The 13,782-nt window shown below is 52.7% G+C and overlaps 5 protein-coding genes across 5 annotated transcripts; 4 read left to right on the top strand and 1 right to left on the bottom strand.

Annotated features, from left to right (window-relative positions):
• Nucleotides 1-346: 346 nt before the first annotated feature.
• dak1 (dihydroxyacetone kinase Dak1) lies at nt 347-2,689 on the top strand (the record flags this gene model as incomplete). Its single annotated transcript, XM_062876889.1, has 2 exons — nt 347-2,063; nt 2,115-2,689. The coding sequence occupies 2 exons, from the start codon at nt 347-349 to the stop codon at nt 2,627-2,629; spliced, it is 2,232 nt and encodes a 743-aa protein (XP_062735529.1). The 3' UTR covers nt 2,630-2,689.
• Nucleotides 2,690-2,807: 118 nt separating this feature from the next.
• On the top strand, nt 2,808-4,682 carry EHD3 (3-hydroxyisobutyryl-CoA hydrolase). Its single transcript, XM_062876888.1, has 2 exons — nt 2,808-3,131; nt 3,215-4,682. The coding sequence occupies exons 1-2, from the start codon at nt 2,991-2,993 to the stop codon at nt 4,634-4,636; spliced, it is 1,563 nt and encodes a 520-aa protein (XP_062735528.1). The 5' UTR covers nt 2,808-2,990; the 3' UTR covers nt 4,637-4,682.
• A 1,784-nt stretch (nt 4,683-6,466) lies between these two features.
• Nucleotides 6,467-8,023, top strand: QC761_211550 (uncharacterized protein; the record flags this gene model as incomplete). Its single annotated transcript, XM_062876887.1, has 1 exon — nt 6,467-8,023. The coding sequence occupies one exon, from the start codon at nt 6,467-6,469 to the stop codon at nt 8,021-8,023; it is 1,557 nt and encodes a 518-aa protein (XP_062735527.1).
• Nucleotides 8,024-8,155: 132 nt separating this feature from the next.
• COX6 (Cytochrome c oxidase subunit 6) lies at nt 8,156-10,540 on the bottom strand. Its single transcript, XM_062876886.1, has 5 exons — nt 9,319-10,540; nt 9,103-9,148; nt 8,918-9,035; nt 8,257-8,843; nt 8,156-8,203 (listed from the first exon to the last, which is right to left on the bottom strand). Exons 1-4 carry the CDS (start codon nt 9,498-9,500, stop codon nt 8,722-8,724), a joined length of 468 nt encoding a protein of 155 aa, XP_062735526.1. The 5' UTR covers nt 9,501-10,540; the 3' UTR covers nt 8,156-8,203; nt 8,257-8,721.
• ELO2 (Fatty acyl-CoA elongase/Polyunsaturated fatty acid specific elongation enzyme) lies at nt 9,822-12,952 on the top strand. Its single transcript, XM_062876885.1, has 4 exons — nt 9,822-10,968; nt 11,060-11,506; nt 11,561-11,843; nt 11,906-12,952. The coding sequence occupies exons 2-4, from the start codon at nt 11,099-11,101 to the stop codon at nt 12,217-12,219; spliced, it is 1,005 nt and encodes a 334-aa protein (XP_062735525.1). The 5' UTR covers nt 9,822-10,968; nt 11,060-11,098; the 3' UTR covers nt 12,220-12,952.
• Nucleotides 12,953-13,782: the final 830 nt, after the last annotated feature.

Raw genomic sequence — 13,782 nt, 5'->3', positions numbered from 1 at the left:
TTCCTACTCTCATTATAATTCTAGAACATCAAAATAATTGCCGGCACTCCTAAAACTTTTCCCTCAAACCAAGACCAAAACAGCTGACACACCTCTCACCGTTCGGACGTTTTTATATACCAGAAAGAAACTCACTCGGGCCGGAGTCTGTTAGCCGCGAGTAAGGCTAGGAGAAGGTGACGTCGTGCCCCACAGTTCAACAACAACCCCCACCAACTACCTCATCGGCCAAGATAGGTCCAGCTTTGGTTCATCCGTTTTCCCAACGGCCGGGCAAGCTCTCCCGAACTGGGTTTAATTAAAGGACCCCTACTTTTTATTTTTATTTTTCTCGGCTACTGATCTGATGCCACCTTCCTCCTTGCATCCCAAGGTTTACATCCGATTACTTTACGATATAGTCGTTTTCTTATGCAGGCTTCCGTTCTGGCTGTTACATCACAGTTTGGCTGCTTTACAACGTCGACATCGAGAGATTGAAAGGGAGTATACCGCGAAAAGGGAGGTTCCTCGCTTTCCTCCTCGTCTTGTGACGTTGTCGGCATCTGAAGACGAAACTTCTTACCATAACTCGGCAAGCGACTCCGAGGACGAGCCCCTTGCTTTGATACCGCCTTCCCCGACACATTCAACTGCTCACTCACCCTCGATACCACCACCACCATACCACAGCTTATCTTCACCACCTCAACACGGCCCAGTGTCACCACCTTCACCACTGGTTGCTGACGAAAAGCCAACACCACCACCCATTACACCTGAACCAACAACCCCCACCATGTCCTCCAAACACTTCGACCCCAACCCCCCCCACCTCCTCCTCACCTCCCTCCACTCCCAAACCCTCACCAACCCCTCCCTAGCCCTCGACTCCCAAAACAAAATCCTTTACCTCCGCCCCTCCTCCAAATCCTCCTCCCAACGCGTCCATCTCGTCTCGGGCGGCGGCGCAGGCCATGAACCCTCCTTCTCCGGCTTCGTCGGCACCGGCCTCTTATCCGCCGCCGTATCAGGCACAATCTTTGCCTCCCCCTCCGCAGAGCAAATCCGCACTTGCCTCTTCTCCCGCCTGCCCCCCAGTTCCGAAACCTTGGTAACTGTCATGAATTACACGGGCGATGTCCTCAATTTTGGGCTCGCTGTCGAGAAGGCCAAGGCTGCTGGGAAGAGAGTTGAGATGGTGATTGTGGGGGATGATGCCGCTGTGGGGAGGACAAAGGGTGGGAAGGTTGGGAGACGAGGAGTGGCGGGAACGGTCTTGGTGGTCAAGATTGCGGGTGCGTTGGCGAAGAGGGGATATAAACTTGACGAGGTTGCAAAGGTGGCGAGGTTGGTGGCGGGGAATTTGGTTAGTGTTGGGGCTAGTCTTGGGCGGGTCCATGTACCGGGACGGGCGGTGAATAAGGAGGAGGAGGGGGAGAAGTTGGGGGAGGATGAGGTTGAGATTGGGATGGGGATCCATAATGAGGCCGGGGTGGGGAGGGAGAAAATGGAACTGAAGCGATTGGTGGGAAAGATGCTGCGGATGATGCTGGATAGGAATGACAAGGAGAGGGGTTTTGTGAATGTCAATTCGAATGAGGTGGTTTTGTTGGTGAATAACTTGGGTGGGGTGAGTGTACTGGAATTGGGAGGGATTGTGGCTGAGGTGGTGAAGCAGTTGGGTGAGGACTGGAATATCAAGCCGGTGAGGGTGTTGAGTGGGACATATATGACGAGCTTGAATGGGTTGGGGTTTAGTGTTAGTTTGTTGAATGTGGTGAATACGGATATCGGGGGACCGGGGATGATTGAGTTGTTGGATGATGAGTGTGAGGCTACAGGGTGGCCGGCGCAGATATCGAAGTTGACTTGGGAGGAGAGGAATCAGGCTACGAGGGAGGAGGATGCATCGAATGGGGAGGAGGTAGGCGAGAGTGGGTTGAGGGTCGATGCGAAGGCTGCTCAGGAGGTGCTCACTCGGGGGTTGGAGGCGGTGGTTGCGGCGGAACCTGATGTGACGCGGTATGATACTATTGTTGGTGATGGAGACTGCGGTATTGGTCTCAAGAGGGGTGCTGAAGGTTAGTTTATCGCCATTTCTTGACGTTGAAACATTGCGCTAACAGCAACAGCCATCTTGCGCCACCTCTCGAGCAAGCCCTTGACTGGCGACGTTGTGATAGACCTTGCCAACATCATCCCAGTGGTCGAGATGGAAATGGACGGCACATCTGGAGCCTTGTACGCCATCTTTCTCAACGCTCTTGTTGCTGCTTTGAGAACAACATCACAAAGCGAAAAGGAGGCATCAGCCAAGGTTTGGGCTGCCGCACTTCGCCAAAGCTGTGAAGCTCTCTCAAAATACACACCAGCTCGGCCTGGAGATCGCACACTTGTGGATGCTCTATATCCGTTTGTCAACACTCTTGAGGAGACAGGAGATGTTAAGAAGGCGGCAGAGGCAGCAGTTGCTGGTGCTGAGGGCACCAAGGGGATGAAGGCCAGTCTGGGAAGGACCGTCTACATTGGCGGTTCTGGGTTTGAGGAAGTTCCTGACCCAGGTGCTTGGGGCTTGGCGAGCTTCTTCCAGGGCTTGGCTGGGATCAAAAAGCTGGAGGAGGATTCGAACGGGTGGGAGAAGCTTTGAATTTCCAGGGACATTGAGTGTATGAAATCATCATGAACAATTGATAAGAAGAAACTGTCCAAAAAGAGAAAGTGATGTGCTTGTAAGTGAGGGGCAGCTGGCCACCAGCTGTTAGCGGAAAAATTCATCCGACGTCACCTTTTGACCGGGGCCCCTGGCCCGAAAGAAACACTTGCTTGAGCTTTGCGCGGGCAGCTTCGGGTCATCAATTGGCAAAAAGCTGTGGTTGTTGGAAGAAAGCTTGACGACGACGACCGAAGAACCGAACCGAGGGAGAAAAGGCGTTGGCACAGTTATCACTCTAGATTCCCCCCCGTCATAGTCCACCGCCAGAGGGCAATCGCCTTTACTTAAATTTTAAATGTTTCCCCAGGCGATTCTTGCCAGAGCAGCGGCTCCATGTCGCGCTGCCGCCAGACCAAGCTCCTCCATCTTCAGAGCCGCCGCCGCCATGCCCCTCAGAGCTAAGCTGCTGCCTCAGCAGCAACCACAATCACGAATGGTACATTCTCCTCCCTTCGTCTGAGTGTCGACACCACCACCACCACTACCACTATTCTGGTAAACTAATAACCCACCTCCCAGATGTCCTCCTCCTCCTTCGCCCACTTCATACCCTGCCCCAACGACGACCCCGAAGACGTCCTCTTCCAATCCCTCTATGGCCTCCGCACCATCGAGCTCAACCGCCCCAACAAGCTCAACGCCCTCAACGGGTCCATGATCCGGAAAATCGCCCCCCGCCTCCTCGAGTGGTCCAAATCCGACATGGCCAACGTCATCGTCATCAAAGGTGCCGGCCGAAAGGGCTTTTGCGCGGGTGGTGACGTCCAGCAACTCGTCGAATGGAACCGAGACCCTACCATTGATGGCCCTGCGAAGTCGGCTGCCTACTTTGCCCAAGAGTACAAGCTCAACCATCTGATCGCCACGTACAACAAGCCATACATCGCCTTCATGGACGGGTTCACCATGGGCGGTGGTGTTGGATTGAGCATTCATGCCCCTTTTAGAATCGCCACCGAGAACACGGTGTTTTCTATGCCGGAGACCACAATTGGGTTTTTTCCCGACGTGGGCGCGAGTTTTTTCCTGCCGAGGATGGCGGGGGAGGTGGGGACTTGGTTGGCGCTGACGAGCGGGCAGTTGAAGGGGGTGAATGCTTTTTATGCGGGGGTTGCGACGCATTATCTGCACAGCTCGAGCTTGAACGCGCTGGAGAGCAGGCTGGCCGAGTTGAGGTTTAAGGACTATGACCAGATGAGCAGGAGGTTGGAGGTTGTGAATGATACTATTGAGGAGTTTGTCACGGGACTGCCGTGGGAGGAGCCGATGGCGGTTGCGGGGGAGGTGAGGAGGGCGATTGATAGGTGTTTTGGGTTTGACACGGTGGATGAGATTATGCAGGCTTTGAAGGAGGAGGAGAAAAATGAGGTTACGGGGGAGTGGGCGACGAAGACGCTGAACACGTTGCATTTGAGGAGCCCGACGTCGGTGCATGTTACGTTGAAGCAGATGAGGATTGGGAAGACGTGGAGTATTGCTGAGGCGTTCAAGAGGGAGCATTCGATTGCGACTAAGTTTATGTCTTATCCTGATTTTAACGAAGGGGTTACGGCTAAGTTGGTGGAGAAGCCGAGGAGGGTTCCGATGTGGCAGCCGGCGAGCCTGGAGAGGTTTGCTGAGAAGAAGGATTGGAAGGAGCTGGTGGGTTCCTTCTTTTTGGTGGATGATAAGGGGCCGAAGTTTAAGCTGTTGAGCGAGGAGACGTACGACAAGTATCCTTTCAAGAACTTTGGCGTGCCTACCGAGCAGGAGGTGGAGCAGAAGGTGGCCGAGGGCAAGGTCAAGAACAGAGCGGAGGTGTTGGAGCATTTTGTTAGGGAGAGGAGGCAGAAGCAGGGTGTTGAGGTGGTTGTGAGCGAAATTCTGTTGAGGAAGACAAAGGAGGGCAAGAAGGGTTTGACTTGGGTGTATGGGGAGGAGGCACCTGGGCAGCAAGAGTAGATTTGTATAGTGAGTAGAGTTGTATCATATGAAGACACATGAGAGCTCATTCTAAAGTTCACGTCTTTGCCAGCCACACTCCGAACAGGATAGACCTTGGAGGCATTCGGATCACGGCTGGAAGAAGTCCCACCTGCATTGTATCTGATGATATCTTGAGCGCGTGGTGGTGGAAAGAGTTTGGGTCAACAAAATAGCATCGTCTTGAGCATTTCCATGTCTGTTGGCAGATAGTGCACTGCATCAACCACACTACTGCGTTGCCAAGTATCGTTAGCGAGCGTAAGCTCATGATGCTGTTGGTGAAAGCGCCACTCGATGCGAGTCGTAAATTCTTGTAGTGCCATGTGTGGAATAGGCAGTCCTCAGGGTTCTCGATGAGATATCTCTCCTGGACAATTGTGCTCAGCTATAAGAGACAACGCCGCCAGATGATGTTCTCCGTACTTGCTCTCTGTCTTTGGTCACTACTTACCACCCACCTCCACATTCTATAATTCCCACCATGAAACTATCCACCATACTCGGCTCCGCAGCTGTATTCCTGGCCGAAGCCGATCATGTCACCGCCCAACACTGGTTTAGCAGCTGCTCGGGAACCTTCTTCATTGTCGAGCAGCGCTGGATGGTCGCCCAGTGCCAGACCACGTACAACACCATGAGGTGGTCAACGCTGGATCTGAATCCTTGAATCTCGAATTTCAATGGCAATCTGTTCAAGACGGACGGGGTGTATGTTTACTTTGGTTTTTGCCACATCCACAAGTACTTACCCGGGTACTGACCCCTCATTCACAGTGTTCCGGGCGGGTACGCGGACTCGTGTGTGGAATGTGGGATGCAAGCGCCGTTCTATATGAGCTGCCGTTGCAAAGACCGGGATGGAAATCTCAAGAGTTACTTCTCGACGATCAATCTAAGTAAGTTGTTTCCGTTCTCTGCTGCATAGACAGCACGATGTTTCTGAAGTCCTAATGCGTGGTTTGATGAAAACATTAGATGAATTTGTGTCCAACCAGGACGGATGGCTCGAGTGCTATGGTCATTGGTCTCAGCCGTTTAAGACCCCTAGGTAGACAAAATGAAAAGACAGACATCCAAACCTACCAGATAGGTACCTACCTACAGAAGCTGTCCGAACCGATGGGCTCGAATTTTCTCGGTGACTGCAACCTTGCTGGATGAAGTCCCAAACAGGATGGGCGCATGTAAGTGGGGGACGCTCATTGGCGGAGGCGGATGGGTGCCTGATTTTTGACTATTTCTTTTTGACACAGCCTTCCTATCTTTGTAATCAGTGATTGTCAGCTTTATTGACTTCAAATATCTTCGAATGATACAGGGATCAAATAACCTAGAAAATGTACAGAATGGTGTGGTGAAAAGAGCGCTGCTTAAGACTGGGAGAGCCTCAGTTCTTGATCTGGGCCTCATCGTACCAGCTTATTCCGTTTACAGCATATTATCAGTGCTCAACACCGATATTTGATCCCTGAGTCCGAGGCTCTGCCACTATGGTGTAGATCCGAACGCCTACCTAACCAAACAAGACAAACGATCGCACTCTATGCTCGCTCTTTCAGTGGATGCCTACTTGCCTGGGAGATTTGAGTCTAGTCTTTGTAATCAATGTTTTCTCATCAAATTTAAGCAATATTTAAGGTATCCTGTATGTTTCCAGTCCTCTTGATCATTGAACACCATGAAACATACACACACCTCTCTCTTTCTTCACACTCACAAACACCAGACTGAAGTCTCCCTCTAGCAGCACATTCACGCCACCACGGTTCCATCTTGTGAACCACTGGCCACCTCCTCAAGTTGCTAATGATGGACGGTGACCGTACATCACCCCGACGATCTAGCCGCAAACGATCCATCATCTATGCCGGCCCAGCAAACGCCTCTCGCCCTTCCAAAAAGCCCAAAACACAGCCTCATCAACAAGCAGCCCAAGACGAGGAGCCCGCCAACACCCCATACCTTCGAATCTACTGCCTAGGAAGCAACGACAATGCAGAGCTCGGCCTCGGCCCCAACCACCGCGTCGGAGACGTCAGAGTCCCAACACTCAACCCTTTCCTCTCCTGCCCATCACCATCCGAGAAATCCTTTAAAAAGGGATCATTTCCCACAATCAAAAACAAAGTAGTCCAACTCGCCGTTGGCGGTATGCACTGCGCCGCCCTTACCTCCACAAACGAAATCCTCACCTGGGGCGTCAACGACAACGGTGCCCTGGGAAGAGACACCAGCTCCGCCCGGCTGGAAGAACACCTCAAAAACCTCACCCTCCACGACGACAACTCCTCCACCACCTCTTCGGAACCAGACAACAACCCCCTCGAATCCACCCCCCACCCCGTCCCCTTCCCAAACATCAACCCCCCAAGATGGACCCAAATCACCGCCTGCGACAGCGCCACCTTCCTCCTCTCCACCACCGGCCAAATCTACGGCTGGGGCTGCACCCGCTCCTCCCAAGGCGTCTCCCTCTTCACCCCCCAAACCGCCATCCAACGCACCCCCCTCCCCATCCCCCTGCCTGAACCCATAACCAAAATCTCCGCAAGAGGTAACCACATCCTAGCCCTGACCAAAACCGGCCAAGTCTACACATGGGGCCTAGGCAGCGAGCAAGGCCAACTCGGCCGCCGCCTTCCCCAACGCGGAAATTCTCTTCTCTCCTGCGCAGTCACACCGAGGAAAATAAAACTAAAAAACATCATCGACATCGCCGCCGGACCAGACCACAGTTTTGCCGTTGGTGAAAACGGGGAGGTGTGGGCTTGGGGATTAGACAACTACGCCCAAACAGGAGCCCTCGTCTCCAACCGGGGAGAAGATGGGGGAGGGGTATGCATCTCGACACCAACCCGGGTTACCAACCTAGAGGGGATACTAAACGGCCGAAGAATAAAATATCTAACCGGGGGAAATAGTCATAGCCTTTGCTTGTTGGATGACGGGAGTGTTTACTCCTGGGGAAGGCTTGACTCTTTCGCCACGGGGGTAGATATCGACACGTTGACAGCACAAAAGGGACAAAAATGGGAGGAGGAGTTTGTGGTTAGGGATGGGAGGGGTAGGGCGAGGATTGTGACCTGTCCGGTGAGGATCTTGCCGCTGGGGGAGGGGGAAAACGACAAGATTAGATGGGTCGAGGCGGGGGCGGAGCATGGGGTCGCTGTCACGGTGGATGGGAGGGTGGTTACCTGGGGGTTTAATGCTAGCTGTCAGACGGGACATAGAGGAGAAGAGGAGGAAATCAAGACGCCGAGGGTGGTGGGTGTGAGAAAAGGTTGTTTGGAGGGGGTCAGGTTTGGGTGGACGGGGGCTGGAGGGCATTTTACTGTTTTGGGGGAGGAGGTGGTTGGGTTGTGAAATTTTGGGTAGAGGAAGCCTGGGAATAATAGATTGGAGGGAAGATGTGATGGATATGAGGCAAAGGGAAGAGCGGCTGGCCTGTTATGAAGATGAGGTTAATAGTTCATGTTGGAAAGGAACAATATCAATGTTTCCGATGCAGGTTAAATACTGTATGGTGTTAAATGTCTTTCGAGACTACCTGGTGTTAGTTGGCCCACGATAGAGGACAACGGTTGAAAAATACATACTCGTGGCTACCCTGAAAGCCTGCCATAATTGTGAGCTTGTTACTTCGTATGACCTTAGTCTTTTAGCTGTTCCCTCTACGGTGTAAGTGCATCGTGACTGAACTTGAATTCCCCGACAGTGTCCGAACCCCAAACAGTTGTCCGAGCTTATTGTCTTCGGCGAGGCAAGGACAACCGCAATACCACATGCAAGAAAAACACAGCCGTAACAGAAAATATACACATTGATTTTTATCTATCTCCTTCCTTTCTATCAAGGCAGAGAGATGAGATGTGGTGGACGGGTTTCAGTGGTATCCATAATGATGAACTCTCACACCGAACCGGCAGCAGCCAGCTTTTGCCTTCAAAGTGTCCAAGCCAGCTGTGCAGTCTATGGATGTGTGGTGAAGCGTGTGAGGTTGGCCTTTTAAATTCGTCGTCTAGTGAAAGAACAAGAAAGTATGTCGATGAATAGTCGAGCATTTAGTTAGCCTCCTCGGGGTAGAGGTCCTCCTTGAGCTCGATGCCGAGCTCCTCACGTAGGGGCTTGAGCTCAGCAAGGTACTGCTCGTACTGGCCCTTGTTCTCGACCTTGGCCTTGATGCCTACATCACAATATCAGTATCTTGTCAACCGAGGCAGGAATATCCCGCATGGAAAAAGGGAGAGCAGATCGTACCCTCGAAAACGCGGACGGCAGTGGGGAAGTCGTTGACTCTTCTCGCGGCCCTGAGGGCGGCGGCGAGGACGGCAGGGGAGGGGACGAGATCGTAGGCGAAAGCGTTGTTCAGGTTGCGCTACAAGGTGGGGGAAAGCTTCGGGTTAGCAAGAGCACGCTGGCAAGCTTGCAGATGGCAGGCATACCTGGAGCTCAAAGACATCCTGAACGCTGTCAAACTCCTTCTCGTAGCTGTGTAAAGCTTCATGTTAGTCAATGGGCCGTATTAAGATAGCTGTGGCTGGTGTCTGAGGCCCAGATATGGGGTTCAAGCACAAGGGTCACGTCATGTCGAGGAAGCTAGCTTCAGAGCTTTCCGAAAGCTCTTCCAGGGTGCCCTCGACAGCCAGTCCAGCACTCACCGAGCAGAAAACTCCTCAAAGGTCTCCTCGGCGTGCTCGGAGCGCATGCGCATCGATGTGCTGAAGGTCTTGGGGACGGCGACGGCAGCGCGCACAGCGATAGGCTGGGGCCGGGCAACAACGGTGCGGAAGAAGGCGCTGGAGGGGCCGCGGGCGGCGATGCGAAGGAGGGAGGCCGACATTGTGAATGGTCTGAAGAGAGAGAGGGGATTTCTGTGCAGGATCCGAGACCAGGAGGAGGCAGCGGAAGCTCGACGTCGACGGTGGGCTGGGCCGGGGAAGTGGCTTGGTTACGATTGATTTGATGCAGTCAACTCGGGATCAGAAGCTTGGAGGTGTGCGTGGGTTGCGGTATTCCAGCCAATGACGGCTAACAGAATCGAACCATCTTCGGTTATGCATATCTTTTCTGCTTAATCCACTAGCTTTACCGTTGAAACTCGGCCCCGCCATTCAAAGATATTCAATTGACCGATTTCTCTAGCTTTTCTGGGGAGCCATTGTGTGGCTTGTGCCATGTTTGAGCCGTGGCTGAAGCTCGCCGCCGCCTCGGTTGTAGCATAATCTGCAAGTCAGCATCAAGTCGATGTCATTGATCATGACTTGGTGATTTGTTTATAAGGAAAATTTCCCGAGGTAGTCTCAAGTTGTAACCGCCGCCAACACGCCTCTCTTTATTTTGGAATCACAAAAGTTTGTTTTTACTTGTCCCGCAATGAAAGTACGTCATCGACAGCTCCGAAACACACCCGGAACCGGCGGCACCGGGACCGGGACAGTTGGGTTGCAAACCAAGCCGCCGTCCAATCTCCGTGTGCTTGGCATCCGGCCTTTCCGGCCTTCGAAGCACACGGCACGCCGACCCGCCGATCCTGACTGCGAATTGGCCAATGGCGAGGGATTTGTTGTTGTTGATTTGGCGGCGGCCTGGGCAACAGGACAACGAAGCAGTGTCCACCCTGCTCGTCCTGCGATAGGGCCGAGAGATCAAGAGATGTGGGTTTCAGTCAGGCAACGTCTGCAGTGGAAAGGGGGGCAACGCCGAGACGAAGGCAGCGCGGTGACGGTGAGTATGAAGATGCCGTACGACTCGTGCTGGCACATGAAGCGTCTGGCTCCGTGTCCGAACTGTTTCGTTAGGTGAAGTAACAGGTGGTTTTGGCAGGCTGTCCGCTGCTCTGGTTTTCAACGACAGTCTCGACCGGACACGGACAAGGCCACTCCTCGATTCCGAGGTCCGGGGTCTGTCGAGGTGTCGGTGGGGCGCTGAACGTGAGACGAGAGATGCCAAGCGATGATTGGGCCGGCAGAAAAATTGTCAGCTGGAAAATGAGACTTCACATGCAGGAACTGGAAATGAGCCAAGGTGGTTGAGGCTAGCCTTCTTCGCGGGTTCCCCTTTTGCGCCAGGGCAGTCCAGTCTCTGAAAATATTTGGTTTCCCGTGCCCCAGACTTCCACCATCACCACCTTCCGCAAACCTTCTTTGTCGGCGCATCCCCCCCCAAGGTAATCAGCTTAATCGTTCCTGCTGCTTGGGTGTCGCGACGTTTCTTCTTTTCTCTTCTTCTCTTTGGGTTGTTTGCTGCCGCTGAACCGGCATTTCCCTTCTCTTGTTCCCTTCCGCGTGTTCCGAGCAAAAACGTGACAGGTAAGCACTTAACACCCCGTCCAGTCCACCGTGTTTTTGTACTCCCCCCTTCTCCCGACGCCTCGTGCTGACTGCTCTTCCTCGCCTTCAGGAGAACTTACGATAGATTTAATCGCGTTTTGTCTTCACAATGGCTTCGATTCTCGACCAGCTGCCGGTCCCAACGTTGGACCGGCCATTCGGCATCCACCTCTGGCCCATCTTCAACAAGGCCTTCGAGAAGGTTGTTGGCTACCCTGCCGATGACTTCCGCTTCCAGCCTGGTCAGACTCCCATGTCTACCCTGAAGGAAACGAGCATCTTCATCGTCATATACTATGCCATCATCTTTGGTGGCCGAGAGTACATGCGCAGCCGCGAGCCCTTCAAGCTCCGGACGCTCTTCCTAATCCACAACTTTTACCTGACCGCCATTTCCGGCATCCTCCTCGCTCTCTTCATCGAGCAGATGCTTCCCACTGTTGTTCGCAAGGGTCTCTTCTTTGCCATCTGCGATGCTGATGGCGGCTGGACTCAGCCCATGGTTGTCCTCTACTACGTGAGTTGACCGCTGCTTCTGGCCGAATTGGGCCTTTGTACTGACGGTAACCAGTTGAACTACCTCACCAAGTACCTCGAGCTGTTGGATACCTGTTTCCTGTTCCTCAAGAAGAAGCCTCTCACCTTCCTTCACTGCTACCACCACGGCGCCACAGCTCTCCTCTGCTACACCCAGCTCATCGGTTCCACTGCCGTCTCATGGGTTGTCATCTGCCTCAACCTCCTCGTCCACGTCGTCATGTACTGGTACTACTTCCAGAGCGCGCGTGGCGTCAAGATCTGGTGGAAGGAGTGGATCACCCGTCTCCAGATTATCCAGTTCGTCATTGATCTTGGTAAGTTCGAGTCATGTCCTTCCCGGTCCTCTTTGGTCAAGGTTACTAACTTGGCGTCAAAGGCTTCGTCTACTTCGCGTCGTACACTTACTTCACTTCGGCTTACTGGCCCTGGATGCCCTCCGCCGGCAAGTGCGCGGGTGAGGAGTTTGCTGCCTTCTCCGGTATCGGTATTCTCAGCTCTTACCTCTTTCTCTTCATCTCGTTCTACTTCGCCACCTACAAGAAGGATGGGAAGCGCCCCACTGGCCGCAAGGCTGTCCGCAGAATGTCCCAGGCTCCTCTTCCCGACCCGAGCACCATCATTCACGGCAAGGACGTCAAGGCCACTGGTGTCAAGACCAATGGCACTTCTACTCGCTCCCGCAAGGCCTAAATCAGCTTGGTTGGGGAGGCTGTGTTGGTGTGAACGCATCCTTCCCGATCCATGCTATGGAAGCTTCTGCCGAGTTTCTGAGTCTCAGTTAGTCTCACCAACGACTGAGCATAGACGAAGGAAAAGTGCAGCACTCGAGAGTTCCGGCGCATTCTTTTCCGCGCTTGGGACTCGGGGCATTAATCCCCTCAATAAAACATAATAATGACATCTCGGTATTTATCTACGGAGTTATACGCGGGGAAAAATACACATTGCATCACGAATTCGGGGCTACTCATGATTACTCGCCCTGGGGAGAATACACGGGCAGTGGGCAAAGTGGCTGAATGGGCGGCCATGGCGGCCAAGGGCTGTGTAGCTTTTCTAATGGGCAAGGCGGGTTGGGCGGTATGGTATGTCAAGACGACGGACGCATGGCTTTTATGGGATTGGCATCAATGAGCGACGACGCCGGAGCTGCCAGGTCATCTTGGGATGCGGTTGGGTTTTTTTTTAGAAGGGGGGGCGAGCCGGGGTTTTTTTTTTGCTTGCCACATTCGGAGTTGATAAAAAAACAACAAGCCGGAGTCTGTTTCGGGGGGGGAGGGAGTGCATTCATTGTTTCAGCTTTTTGAAATTTTTCTTTTCGCACGCTGTATATTGTTGCCCTGTACTAAACTTGTGGGCTCGTCGCCGGTTGGGCCGAGTGCCAGCTATACACAGTCTTAATATTACTTGATGAAAAGGCAAACTTTGTTGTGCGAGTCATGATGTGTCTGGTCGGGGTCCGGTTGATGGTCGAGGATCGACCGGTGTTTTTGTTGACTTGGTTGTTGCGGTAAGGGGTCCTACGGATCGATGGTGATATATCAAAGTCTGGGGCCGTGATGTTCAGTGCTGTCGGAGCACGCACACTCACCATTCCCATCATTGGTTGGAGGGGGGGGAAAGGGCATTCAAATGGAAAGAGCTTCGACCATGTTTCGATTGGGAGAGAAGAGGGAAGGCTGTTGGTGATATATGATGGTATACCTAAAGGGATTGTTGATCAAGTAGTACATAACTCGGAACAAAGTCAGGCGATTATTCTTTTCTTATACCGCTTTGTTTGGTAGGTATTCATCACTTTGCGAGCGGTTCGTTGACGAAGGAAATGCAACCCAAGATTTTCATCTCAACCCAGATTTTTATAGTACCACGTGCAGAACTGTACGACGATAAATCAGGGGTTCAATGACAATCGTGTGAAATTCACTCATTGATAATCTATAGCTGGCAGAAGTTAGAGATTTGATACTGGCTAAATTTGCTTGATATGGGTTGACGTTTTTGGGCGAAATGCCACGATAACAATTTTGGGTATTGTTGGTTGGAGCGTTGGGTGTGTTACGTCAGTGTGCAGGTTACAGTCACATTTGCCAACACCCACCGATTGAAGATCATGACGACAGGAATTTGGGTATTGGTTGCTGATTTGGGACGTTCCGTTATGAATAGTTTTTGATGAGATGGGATGTGGTTGTTTATGTGGGATAGCAGGTTTCGGGGTGGTTGTTGCCTTTGCGGGAAAGATTGTGAGGT

This window comes from Podospora bellae-mahoneyi, chromosome 2, assembly GCF_035222275.1.
Source record: "Podospora bellae-mahoneyi strain CBS 112042 chromosome 2, whole genome shotgun sequence".
NCBI classification, from domain to species: domain Eukaryota; kingdom Fungi; phylum Ascomycota; class Sordariomycetes; order Sordariales; family Podosporaceae; genus Podospora; species Podospora bellae-mahoneyi.
Note: the sequence above shows the minus strand (reverse complement) of the source record. Positions and strands in the feature narration are given on the sequence as shown.

Coding starts and splice junctions, on each gene's coding strand:
- EHD3 (XM_062876888.1), top strand. CDS start 2,991: ATGTTTCCCCAGGCGATTCTTGCCAGAGCAGCGGCTCCATGTCGCGCT. Junction 3,132..3,214: donor AGCAACCACAATCACGAATG/GTACATTCTCCT, acceptor CCCACCTCCCAG/ATGTCCTCCTCCTCCTTCGC.
- COX6 (XM_062876886.1), bottom strand. CDS start 9,500: ATGTCGGCCTCCCTCCTTCGCATCGCCGCCCGCGGCCCCTCCAGCGCC. Junction 9,149..9,318: donor TTTGAGGAGTTTTCTGCTCG/GTGAGTGCTGGA, acceptor AGCTTTACACAG/CTACGAGAAGGAGTTTGACA. Junction 9,036..9,102: donor AGGATGTCTTTGAGCTCCAG/GTATGCCTGCCA, acceptor CCCACCTTGTAG/CGCAACCTGAACAACGCTTT.
- ELO2 (XM_062876885.1), top strand. CDS start 11,099: ATGGCTTCGATTCTCGACCAGCTGCCGGTCCCAACGTTGGACCGGCCA. Junction 11,507..11,560: donor CCATGGTTGTCCTCTACTAC/GTGAGTTGACCG, acceptor GACGGTAACCAG/TTGAACTACCTCACCAAGTA. Junction 11,844..11,905: donor CCAGTTCGTCATTGATCTTG/GTAAGTTCGAGT, acceptor TTGGCGTCAAAG/GCTTCGTCTACTTCGCGTCG.